Source organism: Poromitra crassiceps, assembly GCF_964638095.1.
Source record: "Poromitra crassiceps genome assembly, chromosome: 5".
In the NCBI taxonomy this organism is placed as follows: Eukaryota; Metazoa; Chordata; class Actinopteri; order Beryciformes; family Melamphaidae; genus Poromitra; species Poromitra crassiceps.
Window position 1 is genome coordinate 51,197,946 of NC_139642.1, and position 14,268 is coordinate 51,212,213.

The following is a 14,268-nucleotide window of genomic DNA, read 5'->3' on the forward strand; positions in this document are numbered from 1 at the left end:
AACGCAGCACGGAACAACATGGCTAGAGATTTATCTTCAGCACACAAGAAGGTCTATGTACATATTACACCTCCAAACTATAACTCACAGCTCCCTCCTTACCCAGTCATATTCATATACCCTGCCAATCAATCATAATAAGCATCATCGATTTCTTCGTCGTGGTAGTGGTTTAATATCAAATCAAATTGATCATCATTTTCGTAGGCAGTCCAGCAGTCCGGAGGTATTGGCCTAGTTCTCCGCTGGAGTCTCTTTGGCAGCAGCTGCAGCTGAAAAACACACAAATAAAAACATTTCTTACCGTGTACTTTGGCCTCGATCTCTTTCACTCACTCATTCTCTCATCCATCCACCCATGCACTCACTCACTCACTCACTCACTCACTCACTCACTCACTCACTCACTCACTCACTCACTCACTCACTCACTCACATGCTCTCTTTTTGCCTGTTGCACACACACAACACAACACAATGAACACATGAGCCAGAATACCACCCTGCACTGAGGGTATTTCCATGGCAAACTCGATAGTCAGGGGTGAGCAGAGATGAGAGGAGCTGACGGAGGGCTGAGGAGGGCAAAGGTGAGAGGAGCTGACAGAGGGCAGAGGAGGGCAAAGGTGAGAGGAGCTGACGGAGGGCTGAGGAGGGCAGAGGTGAGAGGAGCTGACAGAGGGCAGAGGTGAGAGGAGCTGACAGAGGGCAGAGGAGGGCAGAGGTGAGAGGAGCTGATGGAGGGCAGAGGTGAGAGGAGCTGACGGAGGGCTGAGGAGGGCAGAGGTGAGAGGAGCTGACAGAGGGCAGAGGAGGGCAGAGGTGAGAGGAGCTGACAGAGGGCTGAGGAGGGCAGAGGTGAGAGGAGCTGACAGAGGGCAGAGGTGAGAGGAGCTGACAGAGGGCAGAGGAGGGCAGAGGTGAGAGGAGCTGATGGAGGGCAGAGGTGAGAGGAGCTGACGGAGGGCTGAGGAGGGCAGAGGTGAGAGGAGCTGACAGAGGGCAGAGGAGGGCAGAGGTGAGAGGAGCTGACGGAGGGCAGAGGTGAGAGGAGCTGACAGAGGGCTGAGGAGGGCAGAGGTGAGAGGAGCTGACGGAGGGCAGAGGTGAGAGGAGCTGACGGAGGGCTGAGGAGGGCAGAGGTGAGAGGAGCTGACAGAGGGCAGAGGTGAGAGGAGCTGATGGAGGGCTGAGGAGGGCAGAGGTGAGAGGAGCTGATGGAGGGCAGAGGTGAGAGGAGCTGATGGAGGGCAGAGGTGAGAGGAGCTGATGGAGGGCAGAGGTGAGAGGAGCTGACGGAGGGCTGAGGAGGGCAGAGGTGAGAGGAGCTGACGGAGGGCTGAGGAGGGCAGAGGTGAGAGGAGCTGACGGAGGGCAGAGGTGAGAGGAGCTGATGGAGGGCAGAGGTGAGAGGAGCTGATGGAGGGCAGAGGTGAGAGGAGCTGATGGAGGGCAGAGGTGAGAGGAGCTGACGGAGGGCTGAGGAGGGCAGGGGTGAGAGGAGCTGATGGAGGGCAGAGGTGAGAGGAGCTGACGGAGGGCTGAGGAGGGCAGAGGTGAGAGGAGCTGATGGAGGGCTGAGGAGGGCAGAGGTGAGAGGAGCTGATGGAGGGCAGAGGTGAGAGGAGCTGATGGAGGGCAGAGGTGAGAGGAGCTGATGGAGGGCAGAGGTGAGAGGAGCTGATGGAGGGCAGAGGTGAGAGGAGCTGATGGAGGGCAGAGGTGAGAGGAGCTGATGGAGGGCAGAGGTGAGAGGAGCTGACGGAGGGATGAGGAGAGTTAAACTGTGCATCTCACCCTTGGAGGCAATCAGGTTCTCCTCCTGTGCCTCCTCATCTCCAGGGGCCCTGGAGAGACAATTTGCAGGTTGTCATGGTGACCAAATCATGCATTGTGACGACAACAACAAAAATGCCCTTACACATCCCAGGCATTTGGCAATCAGAAGGGGATGCTGACGTACCTGGGCTTCTCCTTCTGGTTGATACTGCAGCGGCACCGCCGACCTACAAACACACGTTTTCATTAGTGACTTGATTAGACATAGCCTACTGTCTGCAACACATACAGCTGATAGACTAAGCACACAAGATGGTGTCATAACATAGTGTAGAAATTTTATAATGATTCATTATTTAATAATTCATCCTTTTTTCATTTGATTGTAATATCTGTTTACATTTCATTACAACCCATCTACACGTGAAATTATCACAAGCGTGCTCACACGCACACACACACACACACACACACACACACACACACACACACACACACACACACACACACACACACACACACACACACACACACACACACACACACACACACACACACACACACACACACAGAGGTAAGCTTACTGAGGATGAGTAGAATGCCCAGTGTGAACAGCACCACAGCAAATACCAGTCCTGTAATCCTCAGGCTCTCATAGTCTAAAGAGAGGCAGGACAGACAAAGACAGAAAGGAGAGAGGAACAGGCGACAGAAAGGATCATCAGTTAGCCATTTGTGGCAATCGATTCTCTGTGTTAGAACAATGTTGTGATGATGGCGAGTGAGAGAAAATGCGCTGATTTTTCCAGACTTACCATAGACAAATGGATCTTCACCTTTCTCCTTGCCATCTATAAACACATGGTAGAAGGTGTGTAATGAGAACCAGTGAGCTTATCAATAATATGTCAATATTTTATCAATGCCATTCTGGATTGTTCTGCACTCTATTCATTCAACACGATCTCACAAATAATTATGAAATAGCAATGTTGCTCCACAGTGCTAAAACGCTCTAGTTTCACTGATAACGTCGCTAAAATTGTTGAATGTCAACGTCACGTTTTCCCTCAGTCCAGTGTGTCCAAAGAACTTAGATTGATAGGCCTAAGAAGTGAAAGCATAGGCCGTTCCATTGCAACACCAGTGCACGGCAGCAGAGCTACGCCATTTTGGTCTGAAGGAGACATACCGTAATGACGCCAGTAAAACATCTCGCCTACAAAGTGACGTACAAAAGTACCTCTACCGAAATGGCCTGTGTACTTCCCGGTCATGGCATGTCTCTCTGTCATGGTTCTGTGCTGTTGTAAGGAGGAATTTTTCAGGCCAAAATGGCGGCTGCGCTGTTGTCAAAAAGGCACTAAATTTCCGTCCCTTGCCTTCTACTCTTTGGTGTGACGACAGCTCAGTCCACCGCTACTTCCTGCTCCTAATGTTCCAGACCAGCGTGACCGCCCAGTCGGCCCAGTAGAGAGTCACAGGAGCAGCTCGACTTAGCGGTTATGTAAGGGTTAATGCACGACGAGGTGTACATTATCACTTTTTAAGGGACTTCGCGGAGGCAACCATCCTCGGCTTCGCCTCGGACGGTTCACGCCTCTCGCGTCGTCCCTTAAAAAGTGATAATGTACACCTCGAAGTGCATTAACCCGCTTATACCATGGTCACTTGCCAACAAAACAATAAGACCAGTCATTTATATTTCCATGTGTAATAAATAAAGCAATCTAAATGGCTAAATGTCTGTTATTCATACTGTAAATCAGTCTTCCACGAAATAAAATAGTCCCTCCCACTTCCACCACCCTCCGTTTTAAAGCCGACTCAAACGTTAATTTTATCACAGGAATGCGGGTTTAACGATGTTTTGCGTTCTACATTAAATTAAGACATTACCGTTTGGCAGCTTGCTTTATTTTGTATGATAGATACGTATTGGACAAGTATATTAACATTTAAGAGCGAAGAGTTTCAGGAAGTGACAGAGCAGCGGGGGCTCGCACTGCGTGTGCTGTTGTGGTGACATGCAGAGAGAGTTGTCTCTCTCTCTCTCTCTCTCTCTCTCTCTCTCTCTCTCTCTCTCTCTCTCTCTCGCTCTCTCCCTCTCCCTCTTCCTCTCCCTCTCTCTCCCTCTCTCTCTCTCTCTCTCTGTCAAAGGCCCCCGCTCGTGCACGAGCCGAGGGAAATCTCCTTTGTCGCCGAGAAGAGCCTGGTGACGCGAGGTTAGAAATGTCCGAAATGAAAATCAAAATTGTAAATAAGAGTTATTTTTGATAAACTGAGCACACAGGGGTGATTTAAATACTTACTTTGACCGAGTCCATTTTTTTCTCAACGTCCAAAATTGTCATATTAACCCTTAACGGGGGTATAGAGCTCAAACAGCTCTCTTGATACCAGTGTGAAACTATGGCGCATTGATATGAACGGTGAACAGACCATTTAGCTAGGTGTCCATTATCACTGTACAATATCACAAAATAATGGACACCTTGCAGCCAATCAGAATCGAGTATTCACCCAGACCATGGTAAAAGTTTCGGCAACCATTTGCCTACTGAGGGGGAGCCTGATCGGTACACACCTGATGCAACAACAGCACCTTACAACGCTGCCGAGTCACATCTGGATTGCCATAAGCCCAGCCGTAACAGGAATCATCCATAACCCCCCCCATCTATTTTAGAGAACAATACACCTGGCACTAACATGCGTTTTCTGTGATCAGATTGCAATTGGATAGTGCTTGACCACTTGAAACTACAGGTGTAAATTCCCCCAAGATACTCGTGCTGGAAGTAGGCCCAGCGCTCTTGACGGCAACGAACAAGAAGTGTGGTACAGTTTCTGCAGACATTGATGGCGCTGGCGCAGACGTGGTCATCATAGCACTGGAAGCACAGGGTATGACGGTCCATGGAGGTCAGCCTGGTCAGGTTAAACTTAAAGTCCCTGGAAACCAAAATCCACAAAAACGTTCTAACTATGTTATTTAGGGTCTTATGTTAGTAATTTTGTGCCTCCGAAATTATTATACATTACTTTCAACCCAAAGCCTTAAAATCGCCACTTTTCTACAAGATTCTACAAAGTACTTCCTCATTGAAGACAGCAGTGCGCGAGGTGCTAAAACGCAGGAGCTTATGACGTCATAAGCTCTATATAACCTTTGTACACGCGCGCAATCCGCACCCACCTATGGCAAGTCCGTTCTTTGCCCCCAGTGACAGCGCTCCCTCGCTGTCCGTCTCCCTCCCACTCTGCCGTCTGCCAAGCGCTATGCTTGTGAGATTAGCAAGGTGTCGGGTTTCAGGCCATGTGCTTCTCTCTCTCTCTCTCTCTCTCTCTCTCTCTCTCTCTCTCTCTCTCTCTCTCTCTCGGGACTAGTGAGAGAGAGCGAGAGACACACAGGCTGGTGGCTCTCTCACACACACACACACACACACACACACACACACACACACACACACACACACTCGCAAGTGCTGTGTAACTTGATCTCTTTCTCCGTTTCCCTCCCCCCTCTGTCTCGCGCTCTCTCTCGGAAAACCTGCTGCAGATGGGACACGCCCACACAGTCCGCGGGAGAAATACACTCTAAAAAATAATGATTTTCTCATGAGTTTTGCCAGACTGTCAAACCTAAATTTATATACTTTGCGACGTTCATCATCGTTCAAATTTGGCTGGTGGCTTATTAACATAGGGTCCTGTGATGTGATGAACTCAAAATGCTAAATAATAAAGAAATATTTCTGGTTTCCAGGGACTTTAATAACTAACCACTAGCAGAAGCACCGTGACACTATGCTAATTTTTTGTGTGAGACTGGGTTGATGAATTTCCATGCTCTGCGTCTTACGTTTAAAGGGGGACTGACCCCGCCAGATTTCTGACAAAATAGCCATATATATTGGTTAAAAGCTGGGGGAAAAAAGTGTTTTAGGGGTTAGTTACGCTTTAAGTATGTGTCGTCCATACAGGCACAACTTCTCCTCTTTCTCGTCTAACCATCACTCGTGGGTGTCCAGTATTGATCTCGCTCTGTAGCGCTGACATCTCTTTCTATTCAGGACACAGTTGGTTCTGGCTATCCTTTCTCTTAATCCATCCACCCGCCAATGTTCTCTCTGAGTAAATCCATTATCCACGAGGTTCTGACCTGATCTGGAAACCGATAATAGACCATCTATTTGGCTGTTAGGCCTGAGGTATGACCCCATTATGGATGCAATCAAGGTACTCACCCTGTGCACTGAGCTCTGCTACAGCTGAGAGACGGGGGAAGAGAGAAGGAAAATGATTTGAGTCAGATGGTGAGAAGAAGAAAGAAAGGGACAAGACATCAAATGGAAAGAACAAAGGAAGTCCAAGGCAACTCTTCAAGAATATTTAAAAAAAGCCTTTATTAAAATATGGCTTCCACCGACATGTTTCGGCCAAACTGGCCTTTCTCAAGGTGATTTACAGAAACAATGAATGAGCTAGGTCTTTTGTTTGTCATACAGTGATTGGGTCATGATAATCAGCTGGTGCACTCAGGGTGTGGCACCCAAGGGTGTGTAACAATACTTCCAAGGGTTGTCAGGCCTACACATGGCCCCCTAGTGGTCAGTGAGAGTAATCATTTACTGAAATAAAATCAATATATTAGCAAACAGAATATCACATCATAGTTACAATACATAGAGGAGCAGATGGCAAGTAGCATATAATATCTATCTATCTATACTGTTATTTTTTCTTTGTTGTTTTGTTTTTGTGTGAACATTTTAAGGCACTGGCTTGGGCGTCCTTGAGGTCGCACCCGCCTGCACAGTCAGACACATACAAACACGCTAACACACCAACACATTCTCATTCCAGCTGTGTGTGGGACGTAACACACACGGTACTCTTGTGCGTATGTATGATTCACACACAGACACACTGTTAAACAAGCACTGCGCACCTGTTTGGGGTCAGGCAAAGGTCAAGTAACACCTTGGGGTTGGGTTTAGGCACTGGGGCAGAGTCCCAGGGGAAGGTTGGGGTGAGGCACGGGGGTGAGAGGGGTTATGGTGGGGGAAGGGTTATGGTTAGGGTCTTCAGGGGAAGACTTTGGGGGTCTCCGAGTCCAACCCCTTTTGTGACCCCTTAAAGGGGGTCTTCCCGTAGGGGGAAGGGAGACCCCCATGGTGACCAACCAAGTGCACAGTGCTTGTTTAACGGTGCGTCTGCGTGCGTATCACACTTATGCACAAGTGTGCGTTAACATCCCACGCACCAGCCGCGTGATAAAGAGGAGTGAGAACGGGCTGAACACACACGTTCCCACAATCTTTCTGTTTTCCTCACATCAGCTTCAAGTGTCAATTAACATGTAACAGTCACATCATCAACGGAACAACAGCCTCTCGCACAGAACCACACCCTCATATCGTATTTCAGGTGAGTGTGTCTGGTGTGTGGCCGTGCATATGTGTGTGTGTGTGTGTGTGTGTGTGTGTGTGTGTGTGTGTGTGTATGTGTGTATGTATGTGTCTTGCATTTAATCATGAACAGGCCTCACACACTCTCACTCCTCCACCTAGTCATTCTGTCAAGCCCACACACAAAGCCAGCAAGGCAGTAACTGATGTTTAGCTGGAAGCCCATCACACCTAGTGCCGTTTCATGTAACGTCACTACCTGTCGCTATACTGCCTCCCTGTGGACTATTGGTGTGTGTGCATTATGTGTAGATGTGTAGATGTGTGTGTGTGTGTGTGGGGGGTGGGGGGGTGGGGGGACTTACCAGCCACACAAACCAGGAGGGAAGAGAGGAAGAGCAAAATAGTTTCCATGGCAACTGTTGAAATAGAGAATTAGAAAGAGGGAGGGTGAGAGAGAGAGAAATGGAGCGAGAGAGGTCTGTATTAGTAAGCCACAGTTCTCCAGCACATCCACTTCAATTTGGGCCGTGCACAATTCTGAGTACAAGCAACACACACACGCACGCACGCACGCACGCACGCACGCACACACACACACACACACACACAGACACACACACACACACACACACACACACACACACGCACACACACGCACGCACGCACAGACACATCCGCGCTATTTGTTGGCGACAGGTGCATCACATCATAACCTTGGCTCTGTTTAATCCCCTTGTGTTAACTGGACCTGAGGATGAAGTCTCCTCCTTACATAACTATCCATGCAAGAGCCTCCATACATGTTCTCTTTTCCTGACAGAGAGTGTCCCCGCCTCCCTGCAGACACCACACAACCTTGGCCTATTTCCACATGTATCACACACACACACACACACACACACACACACACACACACACACACACGCTCCCATTACCACTGAGAAGTCATTTTAAAGCTTGACACTTTGCTAACTGTACGGCCCATTAGCAGCAGGAGTAGCTACTGTAGCGTTCCAGTCAGTTGCTGTGTTTGTTGGAGCTCATTACGTTTTAATTTGGAAGCCCATACACATCCAAGCAACACACTGGTAACCAGGACAACAGACGGCCAACTGCTTATCCAGACTAAATGGCATGGCATGTTCCTTAAAAGGGAAGATCCACCCTAGAACAGAACGCATGCTGTTGCTGTGACCTTGGTCAGATAAATATTCGGTTGGATGGATTGGATCAGCGTTTAACCATTCACCAATCACAGCCATTCTCACAACAAGACAGTCCTTTCAAATATGGCCCCCCTCTACACTGGTCTTTGCTGCCACACACATCGCAGCTGCTGCTGCTGCTGCTGCTGCTGCTGCTGCTGCTGCTGCTGCTGCTGCTGCTGCTGCTGCTGCTGCAGCCAAGCTCGGCCTCCACCACCCCAGCCTCCACCTTTATAGCTCAGAGTCTGCATGGCTCAAAGGTTAAACATGTGTTCTAGCTCAGAGTCTGCATGGCTCAAAGGTTAAACATGTGTTCTAGCTCAGAGTCTGCATGGCTCAAAGGTTAAACGTGTGTTCTAGCTCAGAGTCTGCATGGCTCAAAGGTTAAACGTGTATTCTAGCTCAGCGTCTGCATGGCTCAAAGGTTAAACATGTATTCTAGCTCAGAGTCTGCATGGCTCAAAGATTAAACATGTGTTCTAGCTCAGAGTCTGCATGGCTCAAAGGTTAAACATGTGTTCTAGCTCAGAGTCTGCATGGCTCAAAGGTTAAACATGTATTCTAGCTCAGAGTCTGCATGGCTCAAAGGTTACACATTATGTTCTAGCTCAGAGTCTGCATGGCTCAAAGGTTAAACATGTATTCTAGCTCAGAGTCTGCATGGCTCAAAGGTTAAACATGTATTCTAGCTCAGAGTCTGCATGGCTCAAAGGTTAAACATGTGTTCAGTGTCTTGCTTGGGCTCATTCTGCTTGCTCACTATGGCTATTAAATTAATCTTGACTCTGGTATGCCCATGGGGGATTCTGCTTGCGCTCCCTGTTCAGCGTAGCATGCTGCTGGGCTGATTCAGGGAGCATCTTCTGTAAAGAGCGGAGCCTTCAGCGCCAAACATAACTGTATTTCCATGTGTGCACTAAATGGTTAAATCTATGACGAGAGTGTTCCTGAATGAACTTGCACTGTGCACATAATGACCTAGATACCTTCACAGTATCTCCTCAGGTCACTGTAAATGTTACTTGAGAACATGAGCATGGCTCTCATTTCTAGCTGGTTGATGTACACATGTAGGCTAAAAGGACATAAGGATCATATGTGAATACTGTCTTACAAGTGTGACACTTTTGCAGCCCTATGACCCAAAAACAGAGATAAAAGATGAAGATCGTTTGAAGGCATGTCTGTCACCATGTTCACAACTTGAAAGAGATCTTTCACTTCAGAGGTAATGTTGTACTTCTCTCACACTCACAGAGTAATAAACACTGATCCATGCTCAACTATCACAGTAAGGTAAACCAGTCAGGTACCCTTTCAAAACACAACACTATAATTATATTATATATTTATACTATATACTGTTATATTATTTTGCTAAGTCACAACAATCTGCAAATGGGGTGAGATAATTTCACTTTATTTCCTCGCCATGTGACACCCACCAGCAGTCTAAGTTGAAGAAACTCTGCTGCTCACAATCTGTCTTTGATAGAGTATTCAACACAGTAAAATCAAGTCTGATGGGATATCAATCTGTTTCCACGTACTACACACTTACAATATTGACTGCTTTGGAGTGCTCGAGGCCAACATTTTTACTGACTGGCCAATTTAATGTCTTTGCTAATTTGCCACTTAATCTTGACCCCATTGCTTGTCGATAGCATTAGCGGAGAGACATGAAACCTTAAGATGTGACTGCGCTTTGTGCCAAATTCTCTCATCTCTTGCACACACACACACACACAAACAAACACACACACACACACACACACACACACACACACATACACAGAGAGAGAGGGAGAGAGAGAGAGAGAGAGAGAGCGGGAGAGAGAGAGAGAGAGAGAGGGGGGGGGGGGAGAGAGAGAGAGGGAGAGATTATTTTTATAATAATTTTTGCCTTATCTGTCTTTACTCTCTTTTTCTCCAACTCCCTCCTCCTCATTCACTCATCACTTGCTGCCTCTCTGGTGTGAAAAGCACTACTCTCTGGGCTGGAGTGGGTTAAATATAGAGACGGGTGGAGAGATGGAAGGAGGGATGATGAGGGGAAGTGTGTTAGATGATATAGAGACGGGTGGAGAGATGGAAGGAGGGATGATGAGGGGAAGTGTGTTAGATGGTGGGTGGAGGGAGGTGTCTGAGGCCTGCTGGTCTCACCCTAGGATACTGGTTAATGGAGTAGTTATGACAGTGAGTGTTTGGGCTTAAGTGGCACCTTAGATGACCTCCGCTGCTTCTGGAAGAAACCCAGATAGCCTGGGGTTGTCAGACTCAAAACACTGGATGTCCATTCACACCAGAACGCATGTCCATTTTGCAAGGACAAATGAAGGAAGAAAGACCTTTGTTGTTGTGACAACAAAATTCACTTGGAACAAAGTAGGGGTAAAAGCATGTCTGCATTGATTCTGGATACGGATTATTGAACTTTTTTCTTTGAAGAATGATCACAGCTGAGTTTGTGCACATGGTGAGATATTGGGTTGAAAGCCAGAATGGTGCGTTGACACATATGACATCATCAACACCTGAAGACATCGAGAGCAACAATGCTGAAAGACGGGCATTCATGTTTACCGTAACGGAGCTTCTCATCTTTCTGGATCACAAAATATTACATCTCTATGCGTCCTGATTTCACATTTTGATGCATTTTGATTCTGATGCAACATATTTCTGACCCTGACCCGTGAGTATGCTGAATAGCACAATGGATAGCGTGGAGTGATCAAATCATAGCGAATAATAGAACTTTTGTTTGGGTGTCATTTGAATCTCTGTTGGGGGAGAGCTTTTTTTTTTTTAACAGTTAACCCGGGCAGCATCACATTGTCCCATGAGGATCCCTCAGGGTGTTTGGCAGCGTGGCACTCCCCAATGCATCAAGCGACCATTCAATGCCAGCCTTTTCTCTCCCTGCTGAAACATGGCACCCGAGCGCTTGCCTCTCCTCTTCTTGACCCACCTTATCTCTGCTATTGTTTGCCAATATCAAGTTCCAGGCCCACGGGGAAGCCAGTCTCTCCATTGTCTGAGGGGAGAGCACAAGGAGAGGACAGCCAGGGCGAGCGTGTCTATAAGGAGGGGACAAGGAGAGGGCAGGCAGGGGGAGCATGTCTATAAGGAGGGGACAAGGAGAGGGCAGGCAGGGTGAGTGTGTCTATAAGGAGGGGACAAGGAGAGGGCAGGCAGGACGAGCGTGTCTATAAGGAGGGAACAAGGAGAGGACAGGCAGGGTGAGCGTTAAGTTAAGTTAAGTTATCCTTTATTTATCCCCATGGGGAAATCCGTCCTCTGCATTTGACCCATCCTCTACTAGGAACCTTCCTAGAACTAGGAGCAGTGGGCAGCCGCAGTGCAGCGCCCGGGGACCAACTCCAGCTCTTTTGCCAGTGCCTTGGTCAGGGGCACTGACAGGAGTATTAACCCTAACATACATGTCTTTGATGGTGGGAGGAAACCGGAGCACCCAGAGAAAACCCACAAGAACACGGGGAGAACATGCAAACTCCACACATAAAGGACCTGGGACGGACCGGGGTTCGAACCCGGGACCTTCTTGCTGTGAGGCAACAGCACTAACCACTGAGCCACCGTGTCTATAAGGAGGGACAAGGAGAGGGCAGGGAGGACGGCCTTGTCTATAAGGAGGGGACAAGGAGAGGGCAGGCAGGGTGAGCATGTCTATAAGGAGGGGACAAGGAGAGGGCAGGCAGGGTGAGCATGTCTATAAGGAGGGGACAAGGAGAGGGCAGGCAGGGGGAGCATGTCTATAAGGAGGGGACAAGGAGAGGGCAGGCAGGGGGGGGCGTGTCTATAAGGAGGGGACAAGGAGAGGGCAGGCAGGGGGAGCATGTCTATAAGGAGGGACAAGGAGAGGGCAGGCAGGGCGAGCGTGTCTATAAGGAGGGACAAGGAGAGGGCAGGCAGGGGGAGCGTGTCTATAAGGAGGGGACAAGGAGAGGGCAGGCAGGGTGAGCGTGTCTATAAGGAGGGGACAATGAGAGGGCAGGCAGGGTGAGCGTGTCTATAAGGAGGGGACAAGGAGAGGGCAGGCAGGGGGAGCGTGTCTATAAGGAGGGACAAGGAGGGCAGGGAGGGTGAGTGTGTCTATAAGGAGGGACAAGAAGAGGGCAGGCAGGGCGAGCGTGTCTATAAGGAGGGACAAGGAGAGGGCAGGGAGGACGGCCTTGTCTATTCACCATATTCACCACGCCCACTTTTTCTCTCTTCCGCGTTCAACCCAAACGTATTTGTTCTTCCGGTTCAGCGCTAGTTGCCTTCTGTGGCTAATATTAGCCGCTAGTTAGTTATGTTATATGGCAGTAAAATGCCACTGAATGACCAAATTGATATAACTTTTAACCATTTCGAGTAACACTGTTTCCATACGGATCACCAGCGTTAGTTTGTTTATAACGTGGCTATATTCATAACGTTTCTATCTCGGATGCGTTATTTCGAATCGCACATAGGTTACGGCTGGCGCAACCTATGTGGGTTTCAGGACGAAACAGCCTCGACTCCACTAACGTCATCTTTAGAGCACAATATTCCTGGAATGCAAGTTTAACTAAACAGTTACATGTCCTCTGCATTCTACTTAAAATTAAGATATTACGGGTTGCTTTATTTTGTATGTTACATACGTATTGGCCAAGATATGTTAGTTTATGGGGGAGTAATTTTGCCACTTTAGGAGGGGAGTGTGCGCGGCCATTTTGCCTGCGGGGTTTTTGGCAAGTCAAAACAGAAATACTATTACGAAATGACGTAATGCGGAAGCGTCCATGTGTGGGCAAAGAATAAGGTGAATAAGGAGGGGACAAGGAGAGGGCAGGCAGGGTGTGTCTATAAGGAGGGACAAGGAAAGGGCAGGCAGGGTGTGTCTATAAGGAGGGACAAGGAAAGGGCAGGCAGGGTGAGTGTGTCTATAAGGAGGGACAAGGAAAGGGCAGGCAGGGTGAGCATGTCTATAAGGAGGGGACAAGGAGAGGGCAGGCAGGGTGAGCGTGTCTATAAGGAGGGGACAAGGAGAGGGCAGGCAGGGTGAGCATGTCTATAAGGAGGGGACAAGGAGAGGGCAGGCAGGGTGAGCGTGTAGGAGGGGACAAAAAGAGGGCAGGCAGGGTGACCTTGTCTATAAGGAGGGGACAAGGAGAGGGCAGGCAGGGTGAGCATGTCTATAAGGAGGGGACAAGGAGAGGGCAGGCAGGGGGAGCATGTCTATAAGGAGGGGACAAGGAGAGGGCAGGCAGGGGGAGCATGTCTATAAGGAGGGGACAAGGAGAGGGCAGGCAGGGTGAGCGTGTCTATAAGGAGGGGACAAGGAAAGGGCAGGCAGGGTGACCTTGTCTATAAGGAGGGGACAAGGAGAGGGCAGGCAGGGTGACCTTGTCTATAAGGAGGGGACAAGGAGAGGGCAGGCAGGGTGAGCATGTCTATAAGGAGGGGACAAGGAGAGGGCAGGCAGGGTGAGCGTGTCTATAAGGAGGGGACAAGGAGAGGGCAGGCAGGGTGAGCGTGTCTATAAGGAGGGGACAAGGAGAGGGCAGGCAGGGTGACCTTGTCTATAAGGAGGGGACAAGGAGAGGGCAGGCAGGGTGACCTTGTCTATAAGGAGGGGACAAGGAGAAGGCAGGCAGGGTGAGCATGTCTATAAGGAGGGGACAAGGAGAGGGCAGGCAGGGTGAGCATGTCTATAAGGAGGGGACAAGGAGAGGGCAGGCAGGGTGAGCGTGTCTATAAGGAGGGGACAAGGAGAGGGCAGGCAGGGGGAGCATGTCTATAAGGAGGGGACAAGGAGAAGGCAGGCAGGGGGAGCATGTCTATAAGGAGGGGACAAGGAGAGGGCAGGC

At 49.0% G+C, this 14,268-nt stretch overlaps 1 protein-coding gene across 1 annotated transcript; it reads right to left on the bottom strand.

The window, feature by feature from the left end:
* Nucleotides 1-234: 234 nt before the first annotated feature.
* fxyd6 (FXYD domain containing ion transport regulator 6) lies at nt 235-3,074 on the bottom strand (the record flags this gene model as incomplete). Its single annotated transcript, XM_083636752.1, has 6 exons — nt 235-272; nt 1,798-1,847; nt 1,964-2,006; nt 2,364-2,438; nt 2,595-2,630; nt 3,029-3,074. 6 exons carry the CDS (start codon nt 3,072-3,074, stop codon nt 235-237), a joined length of 288 nt encoding a protein of 95 aa, XP_083492878.1.
* Nucleotides 3,075-14,268: the final 11,194 nt, after the last annotated feature.